At 37.2% G+C, this 18,431-nt stretch overlaps 1 protein-coding gene and 1 pseudogene across 1 annotated transcript; one reads left to right on the forward strand and one right to left on the reverse strand.

The window, feature by feature from the left end:
- The first annotated feature begins 3,888 nt into the window (after positions 1-3,888).
- LOC131615984 (receptor-like protein kinase) lies at positions 3,889-7,832 on the forward strand. Its single transcript, XM_058887186.1, has 2 exons — positions 3,889-6,393; positions 6,491-7,832. Exons 1-2 carry the CDS (start codon positions 4,044-4,046, stop codon positions 7,828-7,830), a joined length of 3,690 nt encoding a protein of 1,229 aa, XP_058743169.1. The 5' UTR covers positions 3,889-4,043; the 3' UTR covers positions 7,831-7,832.
- A 4,143-nt stretch (positions 7,833-11,975) lies between these two features.
- LOC131615987 (receptor-like protein kinase) lies at positions 11,976-18,415 on the reverse strand (annotated as a pseudogene).
- Positions 18,416-18,431: the final 16 nt, after the last annotated feature.

Genomic DNA, 18,431 nt, shown 5'->3' on the forward strand with positions numbered 1-18,431 from the left:
TAATTTTATGTTAAGAAAATTTTGATTTGTTGTAACCAAGATGATTAATGAAAAAAGTTTCGTTCAGATCTAAAAATAAATTACATAGTGTGAGTAAAAATTTTATGTTGTTGAGCTTGTAGCATGATTGGGATATTTTTTCGGTTGTGTCCGCCTTGACGACATACACTACACTTTCTTTCTAGCTTGTCAGTCGTATTCATTTATGTTGTAATACGCATGCTTTTGGGACGAACTTTTCTATTCCTTCACATTTGGTCGTTGTGCCAAACAATTTCCCCTTCATACGTAGGCCAATAATCTTTTTTTGCTACCACTGGAAAGTCTTTGTTCTATACGTTGAGCAAAGTCTCTGCCTTGTAAGCGGGAGATAGAAATGATCACGCATCTTGATGAGCATACGCACATGCGCAATGACATGGGAGCATGGAATACGAAAGGCTTGAAACTTTCCGCAATCGCACCAACGAGATGACAGTAGAACCCTATACTCTTGTCTTGGCAACCCCTCGTTGTGGTCCATCGTCTTTTTGACAATGAACTTATGGTTATGACGGTCGAATCCGATAGCAATATAGGTGTTGGCTTTGGCACTTTCATCCTTCATAAATTTCATGCATATTTCACTTCATAATTGTCCTGATTGTAAGACTGCATTCCACTTTTCAGTTTTTTTTGCGAACAAGGAAGCCATCCTAAAATAGGTTGATTTCACCAAAGCGGTTACAGGGAGATTTCGTATGCCTTTGAAGACATCGTTCATTAATTTAACAAGATTCGACGTCCTGTGGTCCCATCAATATCCATTGCCATATGACTTTGTCCATTTGTCCAGTGGAAGATTATCAACCCACCTCCCCGCATCAGGATTTGACAACCTGATCTTGTTGCGATAGTGTTTGAATGAAGGTTGAGTTAATGCATATCCAGCGTTCACAAGAGTTTTTCGAAGAGTCCTGTCTTTTATCTCTCTAGAGAAGTTTTTCTAAATTAAAATTGTTAAAATTATTAAAATGTTATTTGAGATCTACTATGTCACAAAATAGATTAAATAGTCTTGTGTTGATTTCAATTGAAAATAATTTTTTGAAGAACCTTGATTATGAACAAATTATTAATGATTTTGCAAAAAAAAAAAGAAGAAAAAGTCTTTTTAAAGTGGTTTTATGTTTTGATGTAGTATAAACATTGATTTAAAGATCCATACTTCTATTCTTTTTGCACAATGTCAAATGAAAATGTGTTTTTTATCCAATTATTTCTTTAATCCTTATGTATTTATTGTTTAAAAAATTTATATGGGCACCACTCTTTTGATTCGCCCAAGGCCTCGAAATTCAAAGGAACGACCCTATTTTAGATGTGTGTGTTTTGTTCACTTACCTCCGTTTGAACGAGATAAGCTTGGAGCACAGTCTGTTGAATGTACATGTATGGGGTGTAGCAACTTTCATAAGGGTTTTGTGTGTTATGATGTCTCTAATCATTGCTTTCGAGTTTCTAGGAATGTTACATTTTTTATAATCAATATATGTTTCACTCTTTTTCTCCTATAGAACGTTACAAACTAGAAATCACATATTCTAGATAACACACAAATCACATATGCCAGACAACACAGAAAACAGGTTTCCACTGCCCCTCCCGACACTGATCTGCCACATGATCCTGAACCAGTCAAACCATATAGATATTCACTAGATAGGTATAATTTTTCACATACTTCTCTCTCTGACTGCCTCACTATCTAGCATATTTATTCCTACTTGTTATGTATAGGCTGTTAAAGATGTGCACTGGATAAAAACAATGAATGAGGAACTTCAGGCTCTTCAAGAGAATTTTACATGGGAAATTGTCCCTTGTCCCCCTGATATCAAACTCATAGGCTGCAAATGTGTGTATTTTTTTATACTGAATTCTGATGGTTCTCTCAACCGTTTCAAGCCTCGATTGGTTGCCTTAGGAATAAGCAGGAATATGAAATTGATTATGATGAGACATTTGCACCGGTTGCCAAAATGACATATGTTCGTACAATACTCTTTATAGTTGCTTATAACGGATAGACTCTTCATCAAATGAATGTGAAAAATATTTTTTTTCATGGTGACCTGGCGAAAGATATTTATATGGTCCTCTTCAAAGTTTATTCTCGTCATCTAAGGGTGTGTGCAAGCTCAAAGACTCCTTATGCGGTTTGAAACAAGCGCCTAGAGCATGGTATGAAAAATTTTGCTCCACTCTACTTGGGTTCTCCTTTACTCAGACTCAATATGATTCTTCTCAATTTATTCATTTATTGGAATTGTCCTACTTCTGTATGTTAATGATATGATTATTACTGGTTCTGATCGCGCTTCCATTCAAAGTCTTAAACATCAGTTATAAGCACTGTTTCATATGAAAAGATCTTGGTAATATGTATTATTTTTTTGGTTTTGAGGTTCATGCTACATCCAAGGACATCTTACTCCATCAACACAAGTATGTCGCATATTTAATTTCTATGGCCGGTCTCCAATCAACTAATCTAGTGGATACTTCTTTTGAGGTTAATGTTAAATATCATCGGACGATGGTGATCTATTGTTTCATCTCATATTGTATCGTCAATTCGTGGGTAGCCTTAATTACTTGACTATTACTTGTCCTAACATATCTTTTGTTAATTTGAGCATCTTCTATTTCCCATGCATCTAAATCAGTTGTCTCTAACGGTGCCAAAGAGACATCGTCCAAGTGACACCATAATCATTTCCCTTTGACATACATCCGAAACTGAAATTCCCAAACAAGATAATTCTTTCCGGTAAAACGAACACAAATATGATCTATCTCTTCTTCGGAAGCCATAATATCAGAGATGACTTAAGAACAATTTTGTTAACGTAAGAATTTTGTTAACGTGAAACAAGAAACACCAACAGAACATCGAAGAAAATACTTGCCGACACCAAACCAACACCCCAATTCAGGATACTCGCCGACACCAAATCAAAACCCTAATTCAGAATACTTGTTGACACTGATACGATAACACGATCAAAGCAAACACGATTTGCAAACAAGGAGGAATAACAAAATTGTAACTTATGAGCATTACCAGAAACACGATTGTAAGCACCCGAGATTAGAGTCGCAATCTTGGAAGAGATTATCGAGAACCGAGATGATTTCAATTACCGAGAAACGAGATCTACCGAGACGATTTCAAGAGCGACCCAGTGGGGTGTCGCTGAATAAAGCCAAGATTAATCTAAAACTCACAGGTTTGATCGAAAACCTACTGATACCATGTCAATAATTCTTGGCTTGATACTTTTCTCATTATTATTTTTCGTATATATAAAGGTTACAGGGCTATATCGGTAATTACACTAAATAATTACATTTAAACTAATTCCTATTCACAATTCAATAAATCAATTCATTCACTCTCCTCGCCATCTTCACTTGGCAGCAACTCGTCGCATAATTTGCTAGTGAAAGGAAGCTCTCATTGTAGTATTGATACACACTATATAATTAATTACATATTATATTTATTATATTTAGAAGAAGAAATAAATAATAGTCAAACTCCTTGAATACATTAACCTAAGTCTTAAATGCTTATTTTAGTGAACAATATACCATGTATTTTTTTTTCTATTTTCAACAAAACATAGAGTGTAATGAGTAATTTTCCAATATAAATGATTGGTAGTCCAATAATAAAAATCTAATAGCAATTCATCCAACAAATTTGAATTGACTTTGACTTTTCTTAACAAGCTTATACAATAAAATAAAATTAATAAACATAAAAAATAAAAATAAAACTAACTCAATCTATTTTTTTATAAATAACATTATTGATTTACTCCCTCTAGTCTCCCATGGTTGACGAAGACTTAATGTGAAAGCAGCACTGTTATACACGGGCACGGCAAGTGCAACAAGGACAATCACATCATTCTTCCTTTCTTAGTGAACTCAAAGACCAAAAACAACTACTACTTGGTTTCTTTCTCTGTAACTTGATAAGGTTAGTGCTTACAATGATTAATACCTGTTATAACTCTAGATTTATCAAGTTCTTGTTCTTCATTATTTCTTCCTTGCATGCTGCTTCTGCTCTTACCTCTGATGGCTTCACTCTCTTGTCACTCTTGAGAACCTGGACCTTTGTTCCACCTCTAGTCAACTCTACCTGGAGAGCTTCTGATTCCAATCCATGCTCATGGCTTGGTGTTCAATGCGACCGTAACAACCATGTGGTTTCCCTTAACCTCACTAGTCATGGTATTTTTGGTCAACTTGGACCACAAATTGGAAACCTTTATCACTTGCATACCCTTTTGTTGTTGGATAATGGTTTCTCAGGAAAAGTGCCTTCAGAGCTAAGCAACTGTAGTTTTCTTGAGAATTTAGACCTTTCTAGGAACAAATTCACTGGAAGTATACCATATAGTTTGAATCAGTTGCAAAATTTACGGTTTTTGAGCTTGTCTTCCAATCTGCTGACTGGTGAAATTCCAGATTCTTTGTTTGAAATTCAATCTCTAGAAGAAGTGAGCTTTCACAGTAACCTTCTTAGTGGACTTATTCCAACTAATATTGGAAACTTGACTCAAATATTGAGGTTGTATCTATATGGTAATCAATTGTCAGAGACTATTCCTTCATCCATTGGTAATTGCAGTAAATTGCAGGACCTTGATTTATCTTTCAATCGTTTGAGAGGCGAAATTCCGGTGAGTATTTGGAGAATTCAAACTCTGAGGAGGTTGATTCTCAATGAAAATAATTTCAATGAGTCTCTTACTGATTTTGAAAGTAATCTGAACCTGAATTACATGGACATGAGCAAGAACAATATTAGTGGACTGATTCCAGCAAGTTTGGGAAATTGCGTAAATGTCACATACATTAATTTGTCATGGAACAAGCTTGGAGGGCCAATACCATCAGACCTTGGAAGCCTTGTGAATCTTGTGACTTTGAATCTTGCTCATAATAACTTGGAAGGTCCTTTGCCACTTCGCCTGTCGAATTGTACTAAAATGGATCGTTTTGACATCGGATTCAATTTCCTAAATGGTTCAATCCCGTCGAGTTTGAGAAGTTGGAGAGGCTTATCCACATTGATTTTAAGAGAAAATCATTTCACAGGAGGTATCCCACAGTTTTTGGCAGAATTTAGCAACCTGCGAGAGCTACAACTTGGCGGAAATAATTTTGGAGGCGAAATTCCTCGATCAATGGGAGCATTGCACAATTTGTTCTACGGATTGAATCTGAGTGCTAATGGATTGACAGGAGGGATTCCTGCAGAAATCGCGAAGCTACAACTGCTGCAAAGTCTGGACATATCTTTCAACAATTTAACAGGAAGCATAAATGTTCTTGAAGGTCTTGTTTCGTTAACTGCGATCAATATTTCTTACAATCTCCTCAATGGTTCTGTACCAACTGGCCTTAATAATATAGTAATGAAGTTATTGAAATCCTCGCCATCATCGTTCATGGGTAATCCTCTCCTATGTGTCAGTTGTTTGAGTTGCATTAACTCTAGTTATGTGAATCCTTGTTTCTACAAATCAAATGATCACAAAGGTATCAGTAATGTTGGAATTGTGATGATAGCACTTGGATCCTCAATTCTGATTTCTTCTGTACTGGTAATGATAATTCGACGGTGTCTTCTTAGAAAGAATTCAGATATGGAGTCCGATCTAAATCAATGGTATTATATTGATAGAGGAGCTGGAAGGATTGGAGTCGGATATGCTGACGAATTCAACATCTCAGGTAAAGAACCGTCATCCGCCCTTAGGAATCTAGTGCTGCAGGCTACAGATAACCTAAGTGATGAGTATATTATCGGCAGAGGGGCACATGGTATCGTGTACAAAGCAATTCTTGGTGACCAGGTTTTTGCTGTAAAGCAATTTGAATTCGCAAGGAACAGGAGAAAACAGCTACGTATGATGTGCAAAGAAATTGAAGTGCTTGGAATGTATAAGCATCGCAACTTGATCAAATATGCAGACTACTGGATTGGTGAGGAATATGGCTTAGTCTTGTATAAATTCATGGAGAACGGTAGTCTTCATGATATCTTGCATGAAAAGAATCCCCCGCCGCCTTTAACGTGGAACGCCAGGTTTAACTTAGCTGTTGGAATTGCCGAAGGAATTGCATATCTGCATAATAATTGTGATCCACCCATAGTGCACCGAGATATTAAACCGAAGAATATTCTTATTGATGAGAATATGGATCCAATTATAGCTGATTTTGGTACTGCCCTGTACAGGAAGTCATCCGAAGATTCTTATAGTCATTCAGAAACGAGGAAAATGCTTTCGACAAAAGTTATTGGTACCCCTGGCTACATTGCACCAGGTATTCAGTTTTTAATTATTTTTTTCAACATGTCTTTGACAGTGGGAGCAAGATAGTATTTGGCATTTGCTAACATGTTTACGTTGTCACGTGACAGAGAATGCATATCAAGTAGTGCAGGGAAGAAAATCTGATGTATATAGCTACGGCGTTGTTTTGCTCGAGCTAATAACCAGAAAGAAAGTGTTAGTTCCCTCTTTGAATGATGAGAGAAAAGTGACCCCTTTAGTGAGCTGGGCTAGAACAGTTTGGTTGGAAACAGGCAAAATTGAGGATGTTGCTGATTCATACCTTGCGAGTTCACTTCTGGATTCAGCAGCAGTGACCAAGCAAGTCACTACCATATTTTTATTGGCATTGCAATGCACAGAGAAGGATCTACGAAAGAGACCAATCATGAAAGATATTCTTGGCTTGTATAGAAAGGATATGTTCAAGCGGTGTGATGAGGAGGAACAGGGTGATGTGGTTGCAGCTGATACATCACTGCAGCCATGTAGTCCTAATATTCTCCCTAACATTCCAGTTGTTAGTGTTGAGAACCATCTACAGGGAGAAAGCAGTAGGGATGCAGCGAAAAGACAAAGAGAAGTTCCAATCAATGCGGAGACTGAACCTAAGGATTACAATGACTTAAGCTTTTGGCCGGACACTGATAAATTTCAAATGGGATTCCGTGTTGAAGAAAATTGGAGTCTCAAGCCTACGATTTATATTGATGGACTGTTAGTTAAAATGACGGGAAATGGTAAGATATTGACTGAACAGGTTTTGGTGGTAGCTGCTCTGAATGTTCCAAAAGTAACCTATGTGTGGCCTAGTTTGATTTTCATTCCCTCTGTCGCTGGTCCGATAGTAACCAAACCTTTCAATTGGTTTTTCCTCTCGCGCTGGGGCCAGTATATGTACCTTAATAAATCCTTGTATTATCAACCCAAATCATACTTCATAAATGCCAACAAAACCAATACCCTTCAGGACCTGATATTGAAGGCTACCGAGAACCTAAATGATCAGTATGTCGTTAGCAGAGAAGCACATTGTACTGTGTACAAAGTCATACTTGGTCAACAAGTTTTTGCTTTAAAGAAGTTTGAATTTGGAAGGAACAAGAAAATGCACCAAAGTATCGTCAGCAATGAAATTGAAGTCCTTGACGACATCGAGATGATTGTTGACTCACACCTTGCTAGTTCATTTCCCAATTCAGCAACACTGACCAAGCAAGTCGCGCCAATCTTTTTATTGGTATTGCAATGCACAGAGACAGATCTTCAAAAGAGACTGACCATAAAAAATGCCGTTACAACACTACAACCATTTATCCCTTGTAACCTCTTTTCTGATGGTTCAGATGTTAGTGCTGACAACCATCTGTCAATAAGGAATACTTATTGCAGTGATTTTGTTATAACTATATTTGATGTTAGTTGCTGAATATAGGTTAGGCTGTCTAATTATATATAAATTATAGGAATTAGAATATTTGTATTATTAATGCCATTTATGACTTATGTAATATATATGGATAGCATCAGATCAATGAAAAGTAAACAGAGAAAACACAAATTCTGGTTTTGTATCCTTGACAGAATAATATTCTGACATGGTATCAGTAGGTTATCGATCTAACCTGTCAGATTTTTGTTGATAAGTGTTCTCTTCGACATTGTTGTTTTTCGATTTTTTTTGGGGTTCGGCTCTTGTTTAGTTTTGGGTGACTCTTGTTTTGGTCCCCTTCTCTGCTTTTGGTCTTCTCTGCACTCGGTTTTTTTTTTTTTTTCTTGTCGCTGTTTCTTGGTTTTTGTTTGGTTTCATGGCTTCGGAAAAAGAAAGAGAGAATTTTTGTGTTCGATTTACTGGGAAAAACTATCCTTCGTGGGCATTTCAATTTGAAATGTATGTGAAAGGGAAAGGAATGTCTGGTCATCTCAATGGGGCTTCGAAGGCTCCAACCGAGAAGGCTGCGTTAGATACATGGGAAACAAAGGACGCGCAAATAATTTCTTGGATCCTTGCCTCAATTGAGCCTCAAATGGTTAATAATTTGCGCTCCTTCTCGACCGCCAAAGCCATGTGGGATCATCTTAAGGTGATATACGATCAGAATAATGCAGCGAAACGCTTTCAACTCGAACTAGATATTGCAAATTATCGACAAGGCTCTCTGTCCATTCAAGATTACTACTCTGGTTTTCTAAATCTATGGGCTGAACATTCTGAGATCTTGCATGCTGATGTTCCTAAAACATCCCTTGCAGCTGTTCAAAATATTTATGAAGTCAGCAAGCGCGATCAGTTTCTTATGAAACTTCGCGCAGAATTTGAAGTGGCTCGTGCAGCTTTACTTAACCGTAATCCAGTTCCTAGTTTAGAAGTTTGTGTCGGGGAACTTTTCCGCGAAGAGCAGCGCCTACTCACCCAAAACAGCATGTCACCGGACCAGAATACTACCGATGCTGTCACAGTCGCCTATTCAGCCCAAAATACAGCCGACAGACGTGATACGCGGCGTGTCCAGTGTTTTTCCTGCAAACAGTTTGGTCATATTGCTCGCAACTGCAGTAAGAAATTCTGCAACTATTGCAAACAACGTGATCACATTATTACTGAGTGCCCCACGAGACCCGCTCGGCGCCCTACCCAAGCCTTTCAAGCTACTACCCAAGCTGCTGGTTTGTCTACTCCTATCATCGCTAATGCATCTGATACGTTGACTCCGGAGAAGGTGCAACAGATTGTTCTCTCAGCTCTATCAGCTTTGGGCATTCATGGTAAGTCTACTAGTGCTTCAACACCTTGGTTTGTGGATTCAGGGGCTTCTAATCATATGACTGGATCCCCTAAACACTTACAAAATGTTCATGCTTATAAGGGCACCCAAAACATTCAAATTGCTGATGGTAACACTCTGCCTATTTCTGCTGTTGGTGATATCAATCATTCCTTTAACAATGTATTTGTGTCACCAGGACTTGCCTCTAATTTAATTTCCGTTGGCCAATTGGTGGATAATAACTATAATGTTAATTTTTCTCGTAACGGTTGTTTTGTGCAGGATCAAGTGTCGGGGAAAGTGATCGCGAAGGGACCTAAAGTAGGCAGATTGTTTCCGCTCCAGTTTCATTCCTCTAATTTTTCTTTTTCTTGTATTGATGTCTCACATCCGTTTGCGGATTTGCATAATAAATTAGGACATCCAAACTTTGTTGTTTTGTCTCACTTAATAAAAACAGGTTTATCGGGCCACAAAAATATCAGTGTTGACTCATCTTTTAATTGTTCAGTGTGTAAACTTGCCAAAAGCAAAACTCTTCCTTTTCCTCTCCATGCTCATCGTGCTGAAAAATGTTTTGAAATTATTCACAGTGATGTTTGGGGCGTGTCTCCAATTTTATCTCATTCCAAATATAAATATTTTGTGACATTTATTGATGACTTTAGCCGTTTTACTTGGGTTTATTTTCTTCGTTCTAAAGCTGAAGTTTTTGCAATGTTTAAGAAATTTTTGGCTTACGTTGAAAACCAATTTCAGACCACCATTAAGATATTACGTACGGATTCCGGTGGGGAATATATTTCTCATCCTTTTCAGGAATTTTTGCAACAAAAAGGCATCCTGTCTCAGCGTTCATGTCCCTATACGCCTCAACAAAATGGCATCGCCGAACGCAAAAATCGTCATTTACTTGATGTTACGCGCTCCTTGCTTCTGGCTGCCTCTGTCCCTCCCCAATTCTGGGTTGAAGCTTTGTCAACAGCTGTCTTTCTCATCAACCGTCTTCCTTCTCAGGTTCTTGGGCTTGATTCTCCCTATTTTCGTCTCTTTCATGCACATCCTGATTACACTAATCTTCATACATTTGGTTGTGTATGTTTTGTTCATCTTCCACCTTCTGAACGAAATAAACTTGGCGCCCAATCAGTTATGTGTGCATTTTTGGGTTATAGTACCACTTATAAAGGCTTCTTGTGTTATGATCCCACCTCTCGTCGCTTACGCATATCTAGGAATGTTATATTCTTTGATCAACAATATTTTTTCCAAAATACTAAACCTTCCTCTATTGATTTTGTTAATCTTGTTGATTTTTCTAATGATTCTCTTCCTATAGAACGATTTAAACCAGGTCATGTTTATGTCAGGCGCGCTCCGACTTTGTCCCTTCCCGCCACTAATCCGTCACTTGAGCCTGCACCAGCGCCTCTGCGACGCTCACAACGAGTGTCTCGTCCACCTGATAGGTATGAATATAGCCCTATTTCTCTTACTGCTACTCTATCTGGTACACCTATTCCTACTTGTTATTCTCAGGCAGTTAAAGATGCTCGTTGGGTAACGGCAATGAACGATGAACTACAAGCCCTTCAAGAAAATTTCACTTGGGACATTGTTCCTCGACCTCCAGGTGTTAAGCCTATTGGGAGTAAATGGGTGTATTCGGTAAAGTTGAATTCAGACGGTACTCTTAATCGTTACAAAGCCCGATTGGTTGCATTAGGCAATAAACAAGAGTATGGGGTGAATTATGATGAGACCTTTGCACCGGTCGCGAAAATGACTAGTATTAGAACCATTTTGACTATTGCTGCCTCTCAAGGATGGCCACTTACCCAAATGGATGTGAAGAATGCATTTCTTCATGGAGACTTGGCAGAAGATATTTATATGACCCTTCCTCCAGGGCTGCCTTCCTCATCTGAAGGGGTGTGCAAGCTCAAACGCTCTCTATATGGATTACGACAAGCTCCACGAGCATGGTTTGAAAAGTTTCGAACTACTATACTCGGTTTTTCTTTTACTCAGAGTAAATTTGACTCATCCATGTTCATTCATCGCACATTAAATGGTATTGTTCTTCTACTTATTTATGTTGATGATATGATTATTACCGGTTCTGATCATGTCGCGATCCAGCACATTAAGCAACAACTTCAGGCTTCTTTTCATATGAAAGATCTAGGGGGTCTTCATTATTTTTTAGGGCTTGAGGTTTGTTCTAATTCCCAGGGAATTTTTCTCCATCAACATAAATATACTGAAGATTTGATTTCTTTGGCGGGCCTAACTTCAGCCACACCAGTGGATACTCCTCTAGAGGTTAATGTGAAATATCGTCGTGATGAAGGTGATCAATTATCTGATCCTTTGTTATACCGGCAGCTGGTCGGTAGCCTTAATTATTTGACCATTACTCGCCCCGATATTTCCTTTGCAGTTCAGCAAGTGAGTCAATATATGCACACTCCCCGCCATCTTCACCTAGCTGCAGTACGTCGCATCATACGGTACTTGAAAGGCACATCTACACGCGGCCTATGTTTTCCTGCTCGGCAGCCTCTTAGTTTGATTGGTTATAGTGATGCAGACTGGGCCGGTTGTCCCGATACACGAAGATCAGTTACTGGTTGGTGCATGTTTCTTGGTCCTGCGTTGATTTCGTGGAAGAGTAAAAAGCAGTCTCGCGTCTCTAAGTCTTCAACAGAATCTGAGTATCGAGCAATGTCTACAGCCTGTTCTGAAATTACTTGGCTTCGTGGACTTTTGGCTGAGCTCGGTTTTCCTCAACATACAGCCACACCACTTTTTGCCGACAATACTAGTGCTATTCAAATTGCTACTAATCCAGTTTTTCATGAACGCACAAAGCATATTGAGGTGGATTGTCATTCAATTCGAGAAGCATTGGACAATCATGTTATATCTCTTCCTCATGTCACATCGCAACTTCAACTTGCAGATATCTTCACTAAGGCTGTACCTCGACCTCGACATCAGTTTCTTATCAGCAAATTGATGCTTCTTGACCGACCGCATCAATTTGAGGGGGGATGTCAATAAGGAATACTTATTGCAGTGATTTTGTTATAACTATATTTGATGTTAGTTGCTGAATATAGGTTAGGCTGTCTAATTATATATAAATTATAGGAATTAGAATATTTGTATTATTAATGCCATTTATGACTTATGTAATATATATGGATAGCATCAGATCAATGAAAAGTAAACAGAGAAAACACAAATTCTGGTTTTGTATCCTTGACAGAATAATATTCTGACACCATCTACGCGGAGAAAGCAGTAGGGCCACAATCCATGGATAAAGAGAAGTTACATATAATGTGAAGCCTGAACCTCGAGATAATGGTGATTTTATGTTTTGGCAAGACACAGATCAGTTTTCGCTGGGGTTTATGATTGGGATGATTGGAAACTCGTGTCTAGACCTGCTGTTAGTATCAATGGACTTGTAATTAAAGTAATGCGAAATTGTGAGACAGAGACTAAAACGGTTGTGGTAGTTGCTCTAATTGTTCCAAAAATAACCTACTCCCACCCTTGTTTGATTTTCCTTCCCTCTATCATTGGGCCAACACTTAGAGAGCTTTTCAATTGGTTTTTCCTCTCACAGTGGAGTCAATATATGCAGCAACAGAAATCATTGTATTATCAATCCAAATCATATTTTAGAAATGTCAATCAAATAAAGTCCCTTCAGGACCTAGTGTTGGTGGATACAGAGAAACTAAAAGAACAATATATTATTGGCAGAGGGGCACATGGTGTTGTGCAAAAGGCCATACTTGGTGAAAAAGAAAGTGCTTGTTTCCCTTCTGAGTGATAAGACAAAGGTGGCCACTTTATTGAACTGGGCTAGATCTGTATGGCTGGAAACTGGCAAATTTGAGATGTTTGTTTATTCATGCCTTGCAAGTTCGTTTCCCAATTCAATAATATTCATTTTTTTGCGATATTTTGTAGTTTTTATTTGAATCGATTTGAACTTGAACACCCCTATATCACACACAACTACGAAGTTCTAGTTTCAAATCCAAAACAAGATGTTCAGTTTAACAATATCAGTATTCGGGAGTTAGTTCTCGTACACAATTGTATAAATAAGTGTATAAATTTAAGAGTCATAAACTTACATCCACAATCATAAAAGCATCTTTATAATATAATATTTATACATTTTAAGAAAAGATTTAAATCATGCTATATCTAGGAACAATTTGTTCACTTGCTAAAAAATCTACCTCACAGTTGTACATGAAACAACCAAAACATAATGACTGAACGAAATCTCAAATTATGTCTCTTATCATTTCTGACTATTTTATAATTTGAGTTAAACCTTATTCAACAATTACAAAACTGACATGTAAAATAAGAACCTATTGTCCACCATTTATAAAGACATTTTCAAGTCTCATCTCATTTAATACGAGACAGTCTACAAACCTGATTCACTCAGAATTGGACATCAGGAGCATGACCAAGGTGGCCCAAACAAATTTGATAATAAACCATGGTTAACAATGTCCAGCATTCATCTACATAAATTTCTGATGTCTCTTCCCTTTTGTGACCTACCTTCGGAATTTTTTCCGCAAGTATTCACAAATTTGGACAATGGTCTTGGTTTGATTGGTGTTTAAAGAGTAGTATGATAACGATTTGGTCTGTGAGTACAAGGATTTTTGCAAGTGTCAATAATATTAACCTCAACATGATAGGAAAAACCAGTTGAAAGGTTTGGTAAGTATTGGACCTGACATAGAGGGAAGGAAAATCAAACTAGGCCAAGTTCATCAGAATATTGCACCTCATCACACCTCAACTTAAACAAGCTCTTATTATAAGATTCTATAACACCTTTCATAGTTGGCCTCGTTCGTGGATCCTTCTCTGTGCATTGTAATGCCAATGAAAGAACCGCATTGACTTGCTTGGCTAATGGTATTGAACTGGGAAATGCTCTCACAAGGTATGGATCAACAATGTTCTCGATTTTGCCTGTTTCCATCATTATAGATCTAGCCCAGGTCACTATGTGAGTCTCCATTGCCTCATCATACAAAGAGGGAACTAATAATTTCTTTCTAGTTATTATCTCAAGCAAAACAACTCCGTAGCTATATACATCAGACTTTCTTCCCACCACAATATCATATGCATTCTCTGTCACATATGCCAAAGCAAACATGTTAGAGAACACTATCTTGCACAACTCCACATTAGAGCTTGGTTGAAAATAAAGTCAACTATATCACATCCTAAAATTCAAATTACTATCGGCAATGAAAGGGTTTCGAAAATCATCAGTAACTGTGGATGAAAAGTTAATTACCTGGTGCAATATAACCAGGAGTACCAACAACGCGCGACGAAAGCATTTTCCTTGTTTCAGAGTGACTATAAGAATCCTCTAACACCTTCATGCATAGGGCTGTTCCAAAATCAGCAATGATAGGCTCCATATTTTCATCAACAAGTATGTTCTTTGGTTTGATGTCTCGGTGCAATATCGGTGGGACACAATCATAATGCAGATAAGCTAGTCCTTGAGCAATTCCAACAGCTATATTAAACCGAACATTCCACGATAAGGGTGGCGGGGGTTTCTTTTCATGCAAAACATCATAAAGGCTTCCATTTTCTATGAATTTATACAAGACTAAACCATAGTCATTTCCAATCCAGTAGCCAGCAGATTTGATCAAGTTTCGATGTTTAAAGATCTCAAGGATTTCAATTTCGTTGCGCATGATCTTTAACCGCTTTTGCTTGTTCCGTCCAAATTCAAACTTCTTTATAGCACAAACTTGTTGACCAATCATGGCTTTGTACACAATACCATGTGCTCCTCTGCCAATAATATACTCATCTTTTAGGTTCTCTGTGGCATCCAACACTTGCTCTTGAAGGGCAGACAACTCCTTTTCAGCTAAGGTATTCAATTTATAATTAGTATCATTTATTAGTTCAATACTTCTGCTTACATTAAAAGACCTTCTCTCAAGACCAGAGGCATTTTTCTTTCCTTTTCTATAGAGATCCACTAGAATTGTTATTACCATCACTACATAAATCGATATTACAGATCCAAGTCCTATCATCACAAGTTGAACATTACTAATACTGATACTGATACCTTTGTGATGAGTTGATTTGTGTGATTCGTCTGATTGGTAGACGCATGGATTTAGATTAAGAGGAGAATTACCCATGAATGATGATGGTGAGGAATTCCAAAACTTCATTAGACTTGCTGGTACACAACCAATGAAGAAATTGTAAGAAATATTGACCTCAATTAATGAACCAGAAACTACAAGAGCACCTATGCTTCCAGTTAAATTGTTCAAAGATATATCCAAACTTTGCAACTGTCTTAGCTTCCCAATTTCAGTAGGAATGCTACCTGTCAATCCATTAGCACTCATATTCAATCCATAGAACAAACTTTCCAACATTCCTATTGATGGAGGAATTTCGCCTCCTAAATAATTTCCGCCAAGTTGTAGCTCTCGAAGATTGCTAAATTCTGCCAAAAACTGTGGGATACCTCCTGTGAAGTGATTTTCTCTTAAAATCAATGTGGTTAGGACTGTCCAATTTCTCAAACTTGACGGGAGAGATCCATTTAGGAAATTGAACCCCACATCAAATCGATCCATTTTAGTACAATTTGATAGCCGAGAAGGCAATGGACCTTCCAGGTTGTTGTGAGAAAGATCCAAAACCACAAGATTCACAAGTCTACCAAGATCTGATGGTATGAGCCCTCCAAACTTGTTCCATGACAAATTAATGTATGTGACATTTATGCAATTTCGCAAACTTGATGGAACCGGTCCACTGATATGGTTCTTGCTCATGTCCAAGTAATTCAGGTTCAGATTACTTTCAAATTCAGGAAGAGACCCGGTGAAGTTATTTTCATTGAGAAACAACCTCCACAAAGTTTCACATTTTCCTACATCAGAGGGTATGCCACCTTGAAGTTGATTGATTTCCATGTTGAGGACTACCAAATTCTTTCCAAAGCAAAGATTGGGTGGGAGATTACCACTGAATTTGTTATTCATACAGTCTAACTTCACTAAGCTGCTGTTGATTCCCAAGCTTTGAGGTATGATTCCTGAGAACTGATTATCAAACAAAGAGATGTTTTTTAGATACTTGAGATTTGTCATCTCGATCGGTAGTTCCCCGGAGAGACTGTTGTTTTGAACCAAGATGTTCACAAGACTTTGAATTCTCCAAATACTTACCGGTATTTCGCCTCTCAAATGATTGAAAGACAAATCAAGATCCTGCAATTTACTGCAATTACCAATGGATGAAGGAATAGTCCCTGAAAACATATTACCATATAGATACAACCTCGATAGTTGAGTCAAGTTTCCAATATTTGTTGGGATAAGGCCACTGAGAAGGTTACTGTGAAAGCTCACTTCTTCAAGGGAAGGAATTTGAAACAAGGAATCTGAAATTTCACCAGTCAGCAGATTCGAAGACAAACTCAAAAACCGTAAATTTTGCAACTTATTCAAACTATATGGTATATTTCCACTGAATCTGTTCATAGAAAGGTCTAAATTCTCAAGCAAAGTACAGTTGCTTAACTCTGAAGGCACTTGTCCTGAGAAACCATTATTCAACAACAAAAAGGTGTGCAAGTGATAAAGGTTTCCAATTTGTGGTCCAAGTTGACCAAAAATGCCATGAGCAGTGAGGTTAAGGGAAACCACATGGTTGTTGTGGTCGCATTGAACACCAAACCATGAGCATGGATTGGAATCAGAAGAGCTCCAGGGAGAGTCGTTGAAAGGAGGAACAAAGGTCCAGCTTTCCAAGAGTGACAAGAGAGTTAAGCCATCAAAGGTAAGAGCAGAAGAAGCATGCAAGAAAGAAATAATGAAGAAAAAGAGTTTGATAATTCTAGTGCTATAACTAGTTCTAGCCATTGAGAGTGAGTGAGACAAGTGAATAAGAAGCACTAACCTTGTCAAGTTACAGAGAAAGATAGTGGTGGTTGTTTTGGTTAGCTTTATAATTCTATTGCTATACAAGTTCTAGTCATTGAGAGTGAGAGGAGTGAATAAGAAGCACTAGCCTTGTAAAGTTAGAGAGACAGAAAGCAAGTGATGGTTGTTTTGGTGTTTGAGTTTACATAAAAAAAAAATTTATGTGATTGTCCTTGTTGCCTTGTTTGACACGGCTGATTTCACAATAAGTGTTCGACAACCATGAGAGACTAGATGGAGTAAGTCAATGCTATTTTTATACTCTCTCTACAAAGACAGGAAAAAAATATTTCTGGAATGTTATTTTTACTTTTCGATGTAGAAATTATTGCACTTTTTCTAATTGTGTATATTTATAAAATTAATTCAGTAAAAATGCAATGTCTTATGAAAATATTATTATATATTTTAATCTGTGTGTAAAAACCTTAAACAAGCGTCATTTTAAAACGGAGAGTAGTAGCGTAAATAGAACTTCATAAATTATTTATATATGTGTCTCATATATATTTTAGTCTAGAAATGATTATGCGGATCATTGTTTTTCTTAAATCTAATTAATTTTCGAAATCGCCCATTTCGTCTCGTCTGAATAATACATTCCGAACGCACCCAATTAAACCATATATAATCTTTTGTTAGAATCACTAGTTTGAGAAAAAATTAGATGTCTAGATGTTACATTGTTCGTCACTCACTCTTTTTTTCACAACTGTTTCGTAAACTCTCATTAAAGATCCTATGACATATAGGGGTATTAATTTAGAGATGCACCGCAAATAAACCCTAAAACACATTCAAATATACATCTCCAAATTAAATTTTGATATAGTGAAAAAAGCTCAACAATTTGCATGTATTATGTGCCAGAATGGTGCGGCAGAAGACACTCAAAAAAAGAGGACGGTTTTGACATTTTGTCAAGGGTTTGAAAGAACATGTAAAGGTGGAAAAAGAAATTGTCAATTTGTATATATCTTTGAATGATGATTGGTTCTTGGGATTGTGATTTGTGGCACCAATGTAATGTATTTCATAAAATATTATAAAAATTAACAACCTCAAAATAATGGATTTTCTAAAATTCAATTAAAATAACAATTTATAGTATTACTTCAACCATATATTTTCCTTCTATATAAGGTATTTTGTTATCAGTACTTAATTCATATTATTATCTCAATACTAACACGTGTTGTTTAAAATAAAAAATTCAA

Source organism: Vicia villosa, linkage group LG7 (assembly GCF_029867415.1).
Source record: "Vicia villosa cultivar HV-30 ecotype Madison, WI linkage group LG7, Vvil1.0, whole genome shotgun sequence".
NCBI lineage: Eukaryota > Viridiplantae > Streptophyta > Magnoliopsida > Fabales > Fabaceae > Vicia > Vicia villosa.